General features: G+C 34.4%; 1 protein-coding gene and 1 pseudogene across 1 annotated transcript; one reads left to right on the plus strand and one right to left on the minus strand.

Annotated features, from left to right (window-relative positions):
* Positions 1-1,281: 1,281 nt before the first annotated feature.
* On the plus strand, positions 1,282-2,220 carry LOC100735348 (olfactory receptor 52J3-like). The gene has a single exon (XM_003465303.3). It carries the CDS (start codon positions 1,282-1,284, stop codon positions 2,218-2,220), a length of 939 nt encoding a protein of 312 aa, XP_003465351.3.
* Positions 2,221-9,223: 7,003 nt separating this feature from the next.
* LOC106026610 (olfactory receptor 52E2-like) lies at positions 9,224-10,663 on the minus strand (annotated as a pseudogene).
* Between the last annotated feature and the right edge of the window lie 1,758 nt (positions 10,664-12,421).

A 12,421-nucleotide genomic window follows, 5' to 3' on the forward strand; every position in this document is an offset into this window, starting at 1 on the left:
ACAATATTTTTGTTACTTTTCCCAGAATGAATTAAAAAATATGGGAAATTTATTAATTTTGTCACTTTAATATGTTTCCTTATTGAACAAAAAAGATAGTTAAAAATATGATTAGAGAGTGCAGTTAATACCAAGGATGAAAGAAAGTCTCTAGGCTATTTTTAAAATGTCTGTGCCCAAGCCTATGGGAAAATTCTCTACCGTTCTATGCAGCATGGATCATTTGAAGCCTTTGGAGCACTTAATTTGTCATCCTCTGTTCCTTCAGGCTATTTCACATGTTGAATCCTGCACTATCAAAGCACTGGAATTCAACAGAACTACAAAAATTACCTCCTATCATGTTGAAACAATCTGAGGCTGTCAGGTTTTTACTCTTTCTACCCCTCTGGTGTGTTCAACTGGTGAGAGAAGTGATCAAGTAAGTACTGACATCCTCCCTTAGGTGAAATTATCACACAGTCTTACAGCGCCTATTCTGGTATGGCTACTGGATAGAGTATACAGTGTCTTTAGCCCTTCTTACCCCTTTCCTAGCTGATCCTCTGTGCAGTCAAACTGTCAGGAGCAATTTTCACTCCAGGGCAGGATTCTCAAAGAAAAAGTGCTTGCCTGGAAATATCCGATTGTGTTGCTGATTTTATGCTTCAGTGTTTTGAGGAGCTATTGACTTGCTCAGAGTTTTATAAATGTGTCTCTGTCAGTCAATGAGGACTTGTAATAATAACTTTCTCAGTTTGAGACTGCCTATCACCTAGAATTTGTAAAGTATTTTAACCATGGATTGTATAAAGGCACTTTAATCTTCCTTTCTTATCTATTAATTCTGTTCTATGAACTGTGTTAATTCTTACAGAGTCTCTCACCAAAGACTAGATTCCCAGATTTTAATCTTCTTATATGTCTTTCAAAAACAGTGGAAAGCTTTAAATATTAGAAGCATGCACTGACTTTTTACAAATCTCCATTTCAGAATGAGAAGACTATCAACACAAAGAATCAAAACTCAGAATCTAACCATATTCTGAAACATTCAAATGATTAAGAGGATGATTAAGTGATGATCTTCATTAAGAGACATATTTTTCATAGTAAAGTGACTTTGATGCTGCTGTAATGGACAGCTACCAACTTACATTCTACATTTTTCCTCTGCTGATCTCTCTCTTCTCCCTGTTTGCCTTTGTCTCTGTCTGTGTCGCTCTGTGTCTCTCTCTTGATGTTTCATCCTCCATGCCCAAATCCCAGAGGGAGACTTTCATTTCCCCTAATCAGCACAGAATGTTATACCACTATAATGGGAGCATCTTTCACCCAGCCACATTTTTCCTCATTGGAATCCCAGGTCTGGAGAAGGTCCATGGCTGGCTCTCCCTGCCTTTCTGCTCTATTTACCTTGTGGCTTTAATGGGGAATGCCACAATTTTGATAGTCCTCAAGACAGAGCAGTCCCTCCGAGAGCCCATGTTCTACTTTCTGGCCATCCTTTCAACAGTCGATTTGGCTCTTTCTACCACCTCTGTGCCCCGCACGCTGGGGATCTTCTGGTTTGAAGCTCATGAGATTACCTTTGGAGGGTGTGTGGCTCAGATGTTTTTGATCCACGCCTTCACTGGCATGGAGGCTGAAGTCCTGATGGCCATGGCTTTGGACCGCTATGTGGCCATCTGTGCTCCACTACAGTACACAGCCATCCTGACCTCTCGGGTGCTGGTGGGCATTGGGTTCTGGATTGTAATTCGTCCCGCATTGTTCTTACTTCCCTTAATCTATCTTATCTACCGGCTACCCTTTTGCCATGCTCGTACCATCGCCCATTCCTACTGTGAACATATGGGCATTGCAAAGTTATCCTGTGGAAATATTCGTATCAATGCTATCTATGGACTCTTCGTGGTCTCACTGTTTCTTCTGAATCTTGTCCTTATTGCCAGCTCCTATGTGCACATTCTCCGCGCTGTCTTCCACCTCCCATCCCAGGATGCACGGGGAAAAGCCCTCAGCACGTGTGGCTCTCACCTAGCCGTTCTCTGTGTTTTCTATATCCCATCAGTCTTCTCCTTCCTCACTCACCGATTTGGACACAGCGTTCCACACTACGTTCACATTCTTGTTGCAAACCTCTACTTGGTTATTCCACCTGTGCTTAACCCCATCATTTATGGAGTGAGGACCAAACAGATAAGAGAGCGAGTGCTCAGTGTGTTTAATAAAAGATAAGTGTCTTGTGTTCTGTTTCTAAGGTATTACTTTGCTCTAGGAAGATTTATGTGCTTGCCTTAAAGCAAACTTTCCCTATATCTTCCTGAATGTTTACCTCATTACTGTGAATTTTCAATTCAAGTTTTCATGCTGTTGCGCACTAATTGATTTAAAAACTAAGAAACGTCATTTCATATCTAATTCACAGATGAATGAGATATCCTGGAAGGGAAATCCTGGAAGAAACTTGTGTGACTTTTGCTCATATGATCTCATGCATAATACTTGATAACTTCATTTCCTATAATTGTCACTGGAATTTGACCCTAATTTTGCTTCTTTTATTGTTTTATTCTGTTTTCTCTTTCCCTCGTTACTTTATGCTTTCCCTTCTTTTTTCCTTTTTCTTTCTTTATTTCTTTCTCTTTCCTCCCCACCCTTCCTTCCTTCTCTTCTATATTTTTCTTTTATCTATTAATGGATAGTACATTTTATTAATTGTTTAATATATTTGTTTTGAGAAGTCTGTTTTTGTTAAGTCATACTATGTCTGAACACAAATCAAGATGCAAAGGTAACAGAACAGTCTATGTCTCTTGGAGTTATATTCTGTCTTGCACTTGTAAAGCCAGGTTCCTGGATTCAAACATTTATCATGGAATATGTACCTTACGTAGCTTTGTCTGCCAAGTATATGTGTCACTAAAATTATAGCCAAAGAAATAGTCAATTTTCAAACTGTATCTCCAATATGCTAACAGAAACATCACTGATTGATTCTGCCTTTATCCCTGTACATAATTATCAGTAAGGTCTGATAATCTAGGTTACAGGTAGTGTATCTATGTGATACATGCCTGATTTGATACCACTGTGTTCAGATATGTTCTTTCAACCTTTGTTTCACCCTTGAGTTATCTATCTTAAAATCTAAGGTCTTACATGGTCCACACATGTCATATCTCAAGTTCACCAGGCGTCTTTAGTGTGGAAATTCTAAATTCTTCCCTGCGTGATGCATGTAAGTTAAGAGTGGCACTTTTCAAGTGACTTCTTAATTTCATTTCCAAAAAGTGAAAAAAAAAATTCATGCGTTTAACTTGTTATATCATTTTACATTTCTTTACAGTTTTGATTATTTTGTCTTCTGCATTTCATTTAAGGAACAAACTAACTACAAATAAAATGAAAAAAAAATTAACATTGTATTCATCCAGAGATGATACTTGGTAAACTTGCATACGTCCTTAATGTTAAAATCATCTTTAATAATATCCAACACTTTTTATGCAACATTTAAAGGCAGATTCTAGAATGTGTTTTTCTGATATAAGAGAATAAAATTTTAATTGTAGTCATTCATGATATTTTGTTAGATTACATCATATTAATTTATACAGATGGAATATTTGGTGCATTTTGTAACACTGATTGCAGTTATGTATTTATGCACTAATAAAGACTCATGTTTTAAATTAACATCCAGATTGTACTTTCTCATACCATATTTTCTATTTTGCAGTAATTTATTTTTTTTTATTCTGTGAGATGTGTTTATTAGATAACAAGATTGTCATTAATCAAAATGTATTTCTACATTCTTGATCTTTGTTTTCATTGATATTTCTTAATTTTACATTTCCCATAATATCATTTTTCTTCAGTATTTTTATTTAGTTCTTGTTTTTCTAAATCCATTTTGACACTGAAATTTTAAAATTGCATTTTTTATGTCTTTTCAGGTTGCACATTAATACAATTTTAACTTTCCTAGGAACACTTTCAATTTTCTATTAAAACTAATTTGTAACTGCAATATACTAGTTGGAGGAAGACAAAAGTTTTAGATTTATTTTTTGTTTTTCTTCTGCATTTATCTGTTTCATGTTGCTTTCATTTGGAATCCTGTGTGTCTACAATAAATATTAAGTGACAATTTCATTTCATGATATACATTTTCAATGATTTATGTCTATAGAAATTTTTATGAATATCCTTGCATTGTGAGTTTCAGTTTTCCTTGTGAACATAGTGTTCCCCATCAAGCCCTGTTGCTAATCACAGTGCTTCCCCAATCTCTTTAAAAATATTAAGTTCTACAATTTTGCAAAAATATATTTTAATTTTCCTCATATTTAAATATTAAAACACAATTTTCCAATTTTTCATTAAAATTCTACCCCATTATCTCTCAATTTATTATTATGTTTTTCTTTCTTATTATCTAGTGCTGATAATGGAAATCGTAGTGTTAACTTTTTTTCTTTTGGTCTCTTAAGGGACTTTGCTTGAATTTTTGGCATTCTGCTTATTCTTATATTCTGAGATTTCATTATTTTGTGACTAAATTGATTTTGTAATACTGTTTAGTATTCTACATGTTTTAACTTTCTGACATATAGTATCTACATTTTCCTCAATTCTCCTCACTTTATATTTCTAAGAGCTTTTCAAACTTCATTCATTTAATCATTTCTCAAAAACTTTCTGTAGTTTTCTGTAAATATTTAACTGTAAAATGTGATCTCTTTTTTCCCTTCCATCTTTTTATAGTTTTTACTCTGGTCTTGAAGTTAGATTTTGAATGTAGTATCATATTAGTGGACTTAAGAATTATATATATATATATATATATATATATATATATATATATATATATTTGGTACTGGGGATCAAACTCAGTACCTCGTGCTTTCCAGGCAGGCCCTGTCCTGCTGGTCTGTATCACCAGTCCCCTAATGACATTTTTCAACAATCTATTTTGTTCATCAACATACATTCCTATAGTGACCCTATAGTGAAACATAGTAAGAAATAATTTGCACACAAAATTCATTTCCCAGATGTAACTTTTTTCAAGTATCTCAAGATCTTCTGTCTTTCCTTCAGCTTGGATCATCCCTTTAACATTTCCTATAGTAATAGGCATCTCATATAAAATAAACTAGATTTTGTTTATATTTCATACAGAAGTCCCAAGACTTGTACTGTCTAATTACAAAGATAGCACAAAGCTCTAACAATCAGTACAGTTTTTCAACAACGTAAAAATAACCACACTAGAGATGTGTTAGACTTGAAATTTCAATAATATATCTTCGCATTTAGAGTCAAATGATTTTGACAGTTCAGTAAAGAAAGAGTAACCTTTTCAACTAGTTGAGCTAGAACCAGTAAATATTAATGGCAAATTAACTAACCTGGTCCTATTCTGCATATAATATGCACAAATATTTGAGAATTGGTTGTAATGCCATATTTCAGAGTCAAAATTACAAATCATCTCGAAAAAGATTAAAAAGCAGGTTTGAGATTTGGACAAAGTATTATTACATTGTAGATATCACATCAAGTATAAAAATAATAATCATAACTTAAAAATGGTGAATTTAATGAGTTAAGAATTTGTACTTTGAAAGATTCTCTAAAGAAATTGAAACTACAGCCCACATATATATGTATATATATATATATATATATATATGTATAACAATTATACTAACAGTATATATATATATATGTATAACATGTATAACAATTACAGTAACAGTATTGGAGATCTTTAAAATTAAAAATAATCACCAAATAATTCAGCAATAATATTTATTGATATAAAATTGGAAGGAATTAAAACAAAAATATGGTTGTACTTAGATATTTATTGCAAAATTTTCAACATAGCCAAGGTATAGAATGAATGTAAATGGTCATCACTGATTAAGTGTATTAAAACTGTAAACTATGTACAATGGAATATCATTCAGTCCTTAAAAAAATGAAATCTCTTATTTTATACTTGTGAACTTGAAGGACATCATATTACATGAAATAAGCCACTGGTAGACTTGTACTCCAAAACCTCTATTAATATTTAAAACCTATAATTGTAGAAGAGTACAGTAGTAATCTCCAGAGTCTAGAGATGGAATTAGTCAAGTCCTACTAACCTCCATTTAGAAAAAGTAAATATATTTTGGGTATCTATTGTATAACATGGGGACAATAGTTAATAGCAATGTATGGTGTAGGTGGAAATTGCCAAGAAGGCAGATAGCACTGTTAGTTTTCTTACAACAAAAATTATAAATATATGAGGTGCCTATAAGTTACTGAGCTTCATTTAACCATTTAACAGTTTATATTCATATCATAATATTACATTCTATACTAAAATATGCATAATTTTTCTTTTAATTTATACCTTAAAATACATATAAATAACCAAAAATATGTCCTATGAGAGGAAAAATGCTTATATAATATGTATCTGAAGAAATTTGCATCCCAAACATATGAGAAATAATACAATATTTTGTATGGCAAATATACAATTAAATGAAAAAAATCTTTAACGGAAATTTCTACAAAAAAGATACACAAGTATCTCAGAAACACATGAAGAGATGCTCAATATAAGTACATATTAAAATTTCAGAATAAAATCAAAGTTAGATAATATTTGGGAAACACTGGAATATCTTTACAAATAATATGGAGTAACAAGCATTGTTGACAATGTGAATAACTGGACTGCTCAAACAATCATTATGTGCTTGTGGAACAATTCATTCACTATGGAAAACACAGGTTTCTCATAATGCTTAGCATTTCCACCTTGAGTTGCATACTAACAAAATTTAAGATGTGTATAAAAATGTGATATAAATGTTCGTAAAACCATTATTTAGAATACTATAAAAATGGAAAGAACACAAATGTCTGTCCAAGTATAAACAAACAAAAATGATTTATATTCACACAATGAAATATTATTTCATCACTAAAAGGCATTACAAAATGAATAAATAGTCCTTGGAATCGTTAAGGTAAATGAAATTATTTGCAGATATCTGAATATTATAGAAAAAAGTAAAAGGTATATTAGAAACTATGAGTAAAATGAAATGTCCTAAAATAAAAGCAGAAGGACTTAAGAGAAATGAAATATGGAAGAAAAATCAAATATGATGGCTAAAATAAAAATCTTGAGAGAAAAGAAGTCTGGGAATTTTAAGTATGAGAATTACTGGTAAAAGTAACAAGATACAGTGAAAAAATTTGCAAATGAAGTTGGAGATTAAATGAGAACAAGCATAAAGAATCAAACAGGTAATACAGTTGATAATTAAATTATGAAAAACTCACAAAATTAATGAAATAAATCAAGTTAAAGATTCATATATGAAAAATTTAAGCAAAGCTATAAAAAGAGAAAATCATAAATAGAAATAAATGTATTATTTTTATTTTATTTTATGTTTTTGGTATGAGGGACCAAACTTACTACCTCATACCAGGTAGATGATTATACACTGAGCTAACTCCCTGGCCCAATTTTTAAAATAAGATTTACATTGACAAATTGGAAGGCAGAATGATTCCCAAAAGCCTGAAAAGGAATGAAAAATTGATTTAGAATTTTATAATCTCAAGTGAACCATAAAATAAAATTTAAATGAAAATAAACCCTGAGGAAGTTCACACCAAATAAAATTATATCAAAAGAAGTATGTAAGCTTATTATTCACAAGTGAGTAAAATTATTACTGATCAATTGTGATAATGAAAGGAATGAATAACAAAAGTAATATAAAATATTTGATAATTTGTTTGTGTTACTTAATAATTGAATCCAGAATAGCAATGAGATAAATGCATAAATGAATATATGACTATGTAAATCAATAAACATATAAGAGTCATTTAAGGTATATTAGGAGTAGTAAATTTTTATCAATAATAGTATGTATGCCAGAAACTGATCAGTAAGCTAACATTATTGTAAAGTTGATTTGAGCAAATTTAAATAAAATATAATTTATTTTAGAATTTTTCAAGTTGCATAGACACTTGGAAGGTAATGACTAAAGTAACTGTAAATATAGGTATAAACTGAAATAAATGAGTCATATGGAAATAAAAGCAATAAAATCCAAAGAGAAAATTACCGTTGTAAAAGACCCACACTCAATTTAAATATGATAGTACATAAAAGAAAATAAATTGAATAAAAAAGAAAAAGACAAGAATTGCGTTGTGCGCGTGTATTTAGTAGTGGATTTACCTTAAAGTTTCCAAATTTTTATAAATAGAAAATGTATGATTTAAAAACTGAAGTGCATGTGCATCCTAATAATATAAGCACATAAAAATAAAAACGATATTTCTGAGGTAAGTTTGCTGAGCAGTTTTCAACTCAGTCACACAAAGTTAGAAATAATGAAGTAGTCCCAACTTTAGTCTGAGCATTGTGTAAATATGAAAACACATATTCAAAATATATAATTACAGTCTGTATAAGGGATACTGAGAAAATATGAAATAAGAAACAGTGACAAATTTAGTAATGCTTGACAGGGGACTAGGAGGTCATTGGCTCAGGATAGTCAGAAACAAAGCCACTCTGAGCTAACCACTATTTTGGGGGTATAAACAATAATCAGAGGAATTTTTCGATGACTCAGAGAGCATCAATGGACTTCACTAATGAGGATCTTTATGTTGATGAAGACAGTGCAGAGAGACTGCAGCTTAAAAAAATAGTTTTTCCTTTTCCCAAAATGAAACCTTCTATTTATTTCTACTGTGTTCTTAATAAACCTATATGTCTTAAGTGGAAGCAATTTTACTTTAGGGCATCACAGCGTCACAGAATCTTTGAGGCCTCAATTGTGACAAGAGGCACATGAAATTATGTGTCCTCTACCATAGCCAGGGCTCAAGGCAAAGAAGCAAGTCTCAGAGAAGCCTAATCACGAGCCCTAAATTATGGAATGATTTTTCCCTAACAATTATATAGAATAGTCCTTAAAAATATTGAGAGAAGAAAGACAAAGACACATTATTATTACAATGTATATATTAAAATCTGATTTAAAAATATGAATCAGATATTGCAAATGACAGAGAAAATTTAACAACCTAATAAAATAAGACCATAAGGAGACTGAGTGAACAGAACGAGAATCCAGAAACAGAGGTTAAGCAGTGATCTGAAAAGCAGTTGGAGAGTAAGTGTTCTTTAATACTGCAGGAGAGAAAATAAATTCACACACTGGAAATTAATTTTCATAAAATGCATTACTCTGGTTGACCTTTCATACAATTGCCTATGGAGCCCTGTATGTATAAGGTGCTATTCCTTTTACATGGTTTGTCTCTGCAGCAATATTCTCTTCACACGATCATAGATTTGTTTGGTTCTGACTCCATAGACGACAGGATTGTGCATTGATGGCACTACAACATAAAGATTAGCCAGCATTATGTGGATGTAGTGTGGGACATTTCTGCCAAAGCGATGAGTCATGAATGAAAAGAGAGCTGGAGTTTAGAAGGCAAGGATGACACACACATGAGACCCACATGTGCTGAAGGACTTGACACTGGCTTCCTGAGAAGGGAGGTGGAAAACAATTCAGAGAATCTGTATGTATGAAAGGGCAATGGTTATGATGTCAAACACAAGATTACGTATGGCACATAAACCATATATAATACTGATCTTGATACTGGCACAAGACAGGTGATCAAGGCCCATGTGCTCACAGTAGGTGTGGGGAATGACATGATTCCCACAGAAAGGCAACCGCAAAATGAGAAATACAAGTGGAATGACAAAAAGGATTGCCCTCTCTAATGCACCAAGACCAATCACAGCAACAACCATATTGGTCAGAATGATGCTATAGCGGAGTGGGTTGCAGATGGCCACAGAGCAGTCATAAGCCATTGCCAAGAGGACAGCAGATTCCATGAGTGTGTATTTGTGGATGAAGAACATCTGAATGAGATAGTCTCCAAAGTTGATCTCTCTGAGATTAATCAAGAAGATTCCAAGCATTTTAGGGATGGCAGCAGCAGAGAGGCCCAAGTCAACAGTAGCCAACGTGGCCAAGAAATGGGCTGATTTAAGCTGCTCTCAGCCTTGATCACAAACAGGATAGCGAAGTTCCCTATGAGTGCAATCATGTATACAGCACAAAAGGGAAAGCCAAACAAGAGGTGAAGAGTTTGTAGACCTTGGATCCCCAGGAACAAGAAAGGAAATCTTTTTTTTTTTTATTTTAAATAGGATAAAACATGATATTACCAATCAAAACAAAACAGTTTAAGTGATACAGAACTTCAAATTGAGAGGAGGGCCTGGGCGGATCTGGGGCGCCTGCATCTGCCTCCCCTTGTGTCTGGAGGACTGTGGATATATCAGCAAGCAGAGGAGGATCACAGGTTCCAGAGGCCCCGCGGACTGTGGTGAGTGCTTAGCACATGCTGCCCAAAGCCCAGACTGTTCGGAACCCTCCAGGATTCCGGGTGCAGTGAAGTGGAGAAGTGGGTTTGAGGCCTCTACATCCACATCCCGATCCCGGCTGCAAATGGAGAACTGTGGAGCTTCCAACGGGTGGGCGGGCACATGCTATCCCCGGAGCCCAGCCTATTTGGGACCCCTGCACCTCGCCATCGGGGTGCAGAGGAGGGGCTGGGCAGATCTGGGGAGCCTGCATCAGCCTCGGTGTCTGGAGGACTGTGGATATCTCAACGGGCAGGGGAGCATCGCAGGTTCCAGAGGCCCCGCAGCATGTGGGGAGTGCTCAGCACACTCTGCCCAAAGCCCAGACTGTTGGGGGTCCCTCCAGGCTTCCAGGTGCAGTGAAGTGGAGAGGTGCATTTGAGGCATCTACATCCGCCTCTGCATCCTGGCTGCGCTTGGAGAGCTGTGGAGCTTCCAAGGGCAGGTGGGCGCACAGTGTTCCTGAGGCCCAGCTTATGTGGAACTTCGGAGTTCTGAACACGCTGAAGAGGGCCATTGGTTCTGCAGGCCCAGTGGCTTGGGGTAACGGGGTGCCAGAGTCTCAGGAGCTGCAAACATAGAAGAGGATTTCCAACAGACGCTGAGGAAGCTTTCAAATAACACCTGAAACACAGAAATATAGGAAAATGACAAAACAATAGACCAAATTACAACCTCAAACCTCCAGCCCATCTCAAGAAACCCTAGGAGCGATGTATATAGAAGAAAATATATCCCATCCACCTTATATATCGGACACAATAGCTACTGAAATTGACAAGCAACTCCAGGAAGCTTTAAAGAAATTCAAACTCGAAATAATCTCCCAGATAAAAGAAAAAATGATAAAAGAAATGAAAGATATTCTAGATATATCTAAAGAAAACACAGACAAAAAAATTGAAGGAACTAAACAAAAAGATAGAATCCCTAGATGAGCAATATAAGAAACAAACAGAATACATAATGCAGATGCACAGAGATATACAGGAAATAAAAAAAAAAAATCCACTGAAAGTTGTAAAAACCGCCTTAATGAAAGTAAAGATAGAATTTCAGACCTTGAAGACAAGATTGCAGCTAGTGAACAGGAAAGGAAAGATCTTTTAAAAATAACAAGGAATCAGGAAACAATTCAACAAATGCTGGAGGATGCAAAGAAAAATAACATAAGAATGGTAGGGATTAATGAAAAAGGAGACAGCATAAAGGATGTCAGGAGGATATTTAGAGAAGTAAGCTGCTCTCTGCCATGATCACAAATAGGATAGTGAAGTTCCCTATGAGTACAATCATGTGTACAGCACAAAAGGAAAGCCAATCCAGAGGTGAAGAGGTTGTAGACCTGAGATGCCAGCAACAAGGAGGAGGAGTGAGATGTTGGGTGAGAACATCCTGATTCACAATGCATCAACTCAGTCTTCAGAAATACATACTTATCCAGTCGGGATGGCCCTGTGCAGGTTTTTTGCAGCTACACCTAAAGATAAAGGAACAATGTAATGTTTTCATATGTTCTTCTGCAAGTAATCCATCAATTTGAGATGCATTGTATACAGAGTGATAAGTAAAATCTTTTTTTTTTTCTTTTTTTTTAAATTTTATTTAAGGAGAAAAAAAGCAGAGAAAGGGTACAAGTTATACAGATTTACAGAAAAAAAAATAAACAGTAGGAAATCACTAGTTAATGGATTACATGTTGTCATCTTAGAAATAATTGTTCAAGTCACAAAATTAAAGCTTGTAAAGTGGACATTCCAACAATGATACTGCAAACAGTTCTGTTCAATGATCCAATAAAACTCAGTGATATCATTTTCTATCTTATACACTTAAATATACATGCATTTATATAGTTTAGAGAACTTTCTTTTCCTCTCTTTTGTACAATGACTATTACACATTTTGGGTTTCATTGCTCCCACGGTT

This window comes from Cavia porcellus, unplaced genomic scaffold (assembly GCF_034190915.1).
Source record: "Cavia porcellus strain 051 isolate PalLab524CR breed Dunkin Hartley unplaced genomic scaffold, mCavPor4.1 scaffold_9, whole genome shotgun sequence".
In the NCBI taxonomy this organism is placed as follows: Eukaryota; Metazoa; Chordata; class Mammalia; order Rodentia; family Caviidae; genus Cavia; species Cavia porcellus.